Here is a 6788-nt window from a genome sequence, read left to right as displayed (position 1 = left end):
AGAGAAGCCTATCAAGGGAAGGTTTTGGGTTTCAGTTAACTGCTGCTGCCTTTGGGGGATGGGGAGAATGTGTGCCTATATTTTAAAATCTCAATTGTTGTGCGGGATGAGGGAGGGGATTCTGTCAGGTTCTGCTTGATTCCAACCCAATTTACTCATTCAACTGTTTTGGGCATTTAAGTTGTTTGTAGTTGGAGTAATTTACAAATAGTTCTACTATAAACATTTTTATACATATTTTTTGGTTCACAGTTGTACGTATTTTTGTTGGAAATATATTTAGGAGTGCAATTTATGGGGCCCAGGGAATACACATGGTCACATTTATTTAATGCAACCAAACAATTTTCCAAAGTAGTTTGGAAACCAACCAATATACAACTCCACTATCTTGCCAATATTTTACATTGCCTTTTTCACTTTGGCCATTTTAATGAGTATGTAGCCATACCACTTGAAAAATTTTTTTTAATTTATTGATTTTAGAGATAGAGAGGAAAAGACAGAGAGAGAGAGAGGAAGGAGGGAGGGAGTGAGAGAGGGAGAAAGAGAGAGAGAGAGAGAGAGAGAGAGAGAGAAACATCAATTTATTGTTGTACTTCTTTCTTATATGTATCCTGACCGGGAATCAAAACCATGGTATATCAGGAGGACACTCTAACCAACTGAGCTACCTGGTCAGGGCCAGGACTACCACTTTTGGTTTTAATTTTTTTGACTTTTTAAAACTTTTATTGAACTACTCTTAGACCTACAGAAAAATTGAATTAATAATACAGAGAGGTCCTGTATATTATTCAAAGTTTACCAATGTTAATGCAGTCATTTTATCAATTGCTTCCTTTATAGATAGTGCTTTTTTGTGATCTCTATAAGAGTGTTGGTTTTAGTATCTATTTTTTAGTCAACCTCTAAAAACCTGGCCAAGTAACTAGTAAATTGGTTTCTTTGCTCCCCCTTTCCTACAATAGTACTAACCTCATTTATGAAGGGACTTTAATTAAGAAAAGAGAAAATTTTCTTAGAGTGGCTTTGTGGAGATGATCCCATGATACCTTCTCTGCATCTCTGAGTCTCTGTCCCTGTGGAGACATACACTCTGGTTCTCTAGTCCTTTAATGATACTCAGAGAAAGCTGGGAACTGGTCTAAGGAGAAGCCCACCAGTTCCCTTAAGTTCAGATCGAAGAACTCAAGCATGAGATTCCCTGGAGGTAAGAGGAAACATTTAGGAAGAGAATGATGTATATACCTGTCTTCTCAGGGTCAGCAATCAGTCACCCAGGAGTTCTCTTCTATGAGCTGTGCTCCTTAGGATATGAACTGCCTTGGGGGAAAATGACAGTACACATTTGGATAATGAGGAGTTTTGGGAATTGAGCCCCCAAGGCCACAGAGACTGCAACTAGTCTACCTGTGACCCTTCTACTCAACAGCCCATCCCAGGTCAAAAGCCAGCACACCTGAGTCTCCTGAGATGATCCTTCTTTCCCAGAAGCCCAGCTACCTTCGTTGGTCCACCTGCCCTTCCTGGGGACAGATTTCCCACCTCCACACTTCAATTTCCAGAGGAAAGATGAGTTACTCGTTGATGGCTCCTAGGTAATCTTAAGTGCCCCAGTAAATGCTGTGAAATATTGGACAGTTGTTGTTTTTCAACCAGCCTATCTGGAGGACATCCAAGAGGTAAGAGAAAGTTTAGTAAGATTAACTTATAAAGTGAAATTTGAAACTAATTTCATATATTTACTTTCCCTGTTTCATCTAATTTGCTATCAGCTTTCATCATTTCTGGCTCCTATTGTGTCTTCTAAATTCTAGGGACTCTTTCCCCACCTGAGCATGGATTAGATTAGCCTCTTCAAAAACCAGACAGATGTCGATTTCCCACCTCCACACTTCAATTTCCAGAGGAAAGACGAGTTACTCATTGATGGCTCCTAGGTGATCTTAAGTGCCCCAGTAAATGCTATGAGATATTTGACAGTTTGTTTTTTATTTTTCAACCAGCTATCTGGAGGACATCCAAGAGGTAAGAGAAAGTTCAGTAGGATTAACTTATAAGTGAAATTTGAAACTAATGTCATATATTTACTTTCCCTGTTTCATCTAATTTGTAACCAGCTTTCATCATTTCTGGCTCCTATTGTATCTTCTAAATTCTAGGGACTCTTTCCCCACCTGAGCATGGATTAGCCTCTTCAAAAACCACACAGATGTTCTACCATTCTCTGGTTTCCCTCATTTATTTGGTCTTGAGTAGGGCAAGGGTGGGGTACATTTGGCTTCTCGATTTTTCCATATTTGGTTCAGATTTCATTCTTACAGGAGAATCAAGTCTCATCCCTCTCTCTTTACTGTGTGGACTCCGGGATTGGAGATTGAGATTCACTCGCTTACATTTTCAGTCTTTCTTTGAAAAAACCCTACACAAAACAGTATTTTAAATAAAAATAAATATTTTAAACCACCAGAACAGCACAAGTGAGCAGTAAATAAACAGCATGCAACCACTTTCCAGAATTAATGCTGAAATTTTGCCCTATTTGCTACAGGCACCTTTTTAAAATAATAAAGTATTATACATTACATAAAGTCTTCTTTATTTTCTTTTCTTTTTAACTGAGTTTCAGAAGCAGTAAATAAACAGCATGCAACCACTTTCCAGAATTTATGCTGAAATTTTGCCCTATATGCTTCAGGCACCTTTTAAAAATAATAAAGTATTATATATTACATAAGTCTTCTTTATTTTCTTTTATTTTTAACTGAGTTTCAGACATCCAACATCTACACAGAAAGGCCTTTCTTTGCCTTCATACAGGCATAACTTATGTCATCATGGAAAAGTCCTCTTTATTATTATTTATCCCCCTCCTTCCCTCTCAGATGTTACCACTCTATGGAATTTGGTGGGTATTTGCCACACTTATTCTAACACTATTATTACATGTGAATGTGTCTCTATAAAGACTTCTCTACTATGGGAAAATTATAACAAACCCAAATGTCCATTGATGTGAGAATGTATGTTAAAATTAATGAACCAGACCTCCTTATATCAATCTTGATAAATATAGGAACTCAGGCATAACTTATGTCATCATGGAAAAGTCCTCTTTATTATTATTTACTCCCCTCCTTCCCTCTCAGATGTTACCACTCTATGGAATTTGGTGGGTATTTGCCACACTTATTCTAACACTATTATTACATGTGAATGTGTCTCTATAAAGACTTCTCTACTATGAGAAAATTATAACAAACCCAAATGTCCATTGATGTGATAATGTATGTTAAAATTAATGAACCAGATCTCCTTATATCAATCTTGATAAATATAGGAACTACAATGTTAAGCCGAGGCAACCAATCAATGATTCTCTCATCATTGATGTTTCTCTCTCTTTCTCCCTCTCCCTTCCTCTCTGAAATCAAAAAAATATATTTTTAAAAACATTGCTGAATTAAATATACAAAGAATAGATGGAAAATAAAACCTTGGGACAGAGGGTGGTATGAGGCAGGTTGTATGGGAATATAAAGCAAGGAAAGAAGAAGAGAGGGTAAGAGAAGAAAGCAGGAGAAAACATCTATAACTGATTTGGTCTAAAAATATAGACAAGTTTAAGGAAGTTTCCCTTATGTAGTGTTTGATCATCACCTCCATCTTTCCTATCAGGATCAACAACATGAAATCAGGAAACCTCTCTGATACTGCAGAATTCCTCCTCCTGGGACTGTCAGGGGATCCAGAACTGCAGCCCGTCCTCTTCTGCCTGTTCCTGTCCATGTACCTGGTCACTGTGCTTGGCAACCTGCTCATCATCCTGGCCATTATCTCCGACTCCCACCTCCACATGCCCATGTACTTCTTCCTCTCCAACCTGTCCTTTGTTGACATCTGTTTCACCACCACCACGATCCCGAAGATGCTGGTGAACATTCAGACACAGAGCAAAGCCATCAGCTACACGGGCTGCCTCACCCAAATCTGCTTTGTCCTGACTTTTGCTGGATTGGAAAATGGAATTCTGATAATGATGGCCTATGATCAATTTGTGGCAATCTGCCACCCCCTGAGGTACAACGTCATCATGAGCCCCAGACTGTGTGGGCTGCTGGTTCTGCTGTCCTTTCTTATTAGTGTTCTGGATGCCCTGCTCCACACTTTGATGGCACTACGGCTGTCCTTCTGCACAGACCTGAAAATCCCCCACTTTTTCTGTGAATTAGCTCATATTCTCAAACTCGCCTGTGTATTTAGTGACCAGCTTGTTGGGTGTTGTTCCTCTCTCTGGGATAATTTTCTCTTATACTCGAATTGTGGCCTCCATTCTGAAAATCCCATCAGCTGGTGGAAAGTATAAGGCATTTTCCACCTGTGGGTCTCACTTAGTAGTTGTTTCCTTGTTCTATGGGACGGGTTTTGGGGTATACCTCAGTTCTGAGGCTACACACTTTTCCAGGAAAAGTGCAATAGTATCTGTGATATATACAGTGGTCATCCCTATGATGAATCCATTTATCTATAGTCTGAGGAACAAGGACATGATAGGGGCTTTGAGTAAGCTCATCTCTAGAATATCATCTTTTCATTGATATGTCAGCTGCTTTGGGCTTACATTGCTGGCATATGACAGAGAGAAATAAATAATGAGAGATCCAGAAAGCCTAACCAACCTCTTTGAATACCCCATACCAGAGATCAATTGGTTAAGGGTGAGCATTTTAGAATCAGACCCTCTGAGTTTGAATCCTCCCTCTGTTAAACCATAGTTCTGGGTCTTTAACAATTTATTTCAACTCTCTAAGCTCGGTTTCCTCATCTATGAAATTGGCATAATTATAGTAGTTTACATGTTGAGAATATTTGAGATACTTCATTCTCTCAGTGAGGATTTATGACTTCAGCTGTAATAAGGCAAAAGTCTCAACTCCAATAGTGTCAAATGATAAAAACAAGTATCTTCCCCAAGAAAAACTTCCGAGATCAGGTAGGTCCAGGCACAAAACCACAGGGCTGCATTTCACTCTGCCACGTGTTGGCTTCTTCCTCGACTCACAAAACAATGAACAGGGCTTGCTTAAGCTGAAAGTAAGCTTTGCATAGGCCTGAGTCATGACGACCCATCATGACTTGCCCAGTGAGGAATTTATGATCAGGACACCCTGTGAAGTTACTTTCAATTACATTTATTACAGAGTCCATTTTCATCTTTACTGTGAATTTATTCACACCTGGAGAAGTTCCTTCCTTAGCCTATTAGCACCCATAGAAATTACTTCCTTCTTTTCATGTAACTATTCCCCTTTCATTTCTCATACATATCCCATACCTTTACCTCCTAGTTGGAACAATATTTGGGTTTCGGCCTAAATCACTGATTCCTGAATAGCTATTGTTTTGGATCTCAAGTAATAAATTTTAGACACCTCCCTTACCCTTCTTAATCCAGAATGACATAAATACCTCATTTTGCCTTACTGTCTTGGAAATGTTCATGCTAATGTGAATTCTCCTTGCTTACCTATTAAAAGATGATATTCTCTTGTTAATTTGCCTAATGTCATTTTAATTATTCAACCCCAAAAGAACTAAGAGGGAAAAGGGAAAATTCCCCCATCCTCAATATTGCTATAGCACCATAATTAATCTTGCTATTTTGTAAAGCAATTACTCTACTTGCTCTTCTTTGCCATCAAGTCAAATATTTTTCTCCATTGCTCTTTCATATAAATTAATATATATATTTGTATTGATTTCAGAGAGGAAGGGAGAGGGAGAAAGAGATAGAAACATCAATGATGAGAGGGAATCATGGATCGGCTGCCTCCTGCACATCCCCTACTGGGGATGGAGCCTGCAATCCAGGCATGTACCTTGACCCGGAATCGAACCAGGACCTTCTGGCTCAACCACTGAGACACACCAGCCAGGTTTATATAAATTTTTAAATCTGCTTTTCACATACAATAACATCCCAGAATTTTTATTAATTCTATAATGATATTTAAGGCAAATAAAAGCTCTGTGCTATTTCACACACACACACAAACACACACACACACACACCTTATCTAATAAAGAAGGAATATGCTAATTGACTGTCACACCCTCACAAATGGCGGTACCCACAGCCATTAAAGAGGAATATGCTAATTGATTGCCATGCCCTAACAAGATGGCAGCGCCCACAGCCACAAGATGGCGGTGCCCAGTCCCCTCAGCCCCGCCTCATCCCGCCGGAGTCCCCCAGTACCCTAAGCCCCACCTCATCAACTGGAGTCCCCTAGTCCCCTCAGCCCCACAGGGTAAGGCAGTTGGGGGCAATCAGTCTGGCAGGGGAGGGCGGTTGGGGATGACCATGTCAGCAGGGGAGCAGTTAGGCGTCAATCAATCAGGCTGGCAGGCAGAGTGGTTAGGGGCAATGAGGTAGGCAGGCAAGTGGTTAGGAGCCAGCAGTCCCGGATTGTGAGTTGGACATCCCCTGAGGGGTCCCAGATTGGAGAGGGTGCAGGCTAGGCTGGGGGACACCACCCCCCACCCACCCCCCGTGCATGAATTTAGTTCACTGGGCCTCTAGTATCCTATATAATAAAGAGGTAATATGCAAATTGACCACCACACCCTCACATGATGGCTGCCCACAGCCAGGCTGGCAGGGGTGTTAGTGAGGGACGACCAAACGACTGAACAAGCAGGCTGAGTGGGGCAACCATACTGGCAGGGGGGGGCAGTTGGAGGCAACCAGGTTGGTGGGGGGGGCAGTTGGAGGCAACCAGGCC

The 6788-nt window shown here is 40.7% G+C and overlaps 1 protein-coding gene across 1 annotated transcript; it reads left to right on the top strand.

Moving 5' to 3' along the window:
* Nucleotides 1-3658: 3658 nt before the first annotated feature.
* On the top strand, nucleotides 3659-4601 carry LOC102243105 (olfactory receptor 7G3-like). Its single transcript, XM_014528530.1, is given in 2 exon segments — nucleotides 3659-4257; nucleotides 4259-4601. Coding segments are annotated over 2 exon segments (909 nt in total). The 5' UTR covers nucleotides 3659-3691.
* Nucleotides 4602-6788: the final 2187 nt, after the last annotated feature.

This window comes from Myotis brandtii, unplaced genomic scaffold (assembly GCF_000412655.1).
Source record: "Myotis brandtii unplaced genomic scaffold, ASM41265v1 scaffold1161, whole genome shotgun sequence".
In the NCBI taxonomy this organism is placed as follows: Eukaryota; Metazoa; Chordata; class Mammalia; order Chiroptera; family Vespertilionidae; genus Myotis; species Myotis brandtii.
Note: the sequence above shows the minus strand (reverse complement) of the source record. Positions and strands in the feature narration are given on the sequence as shown.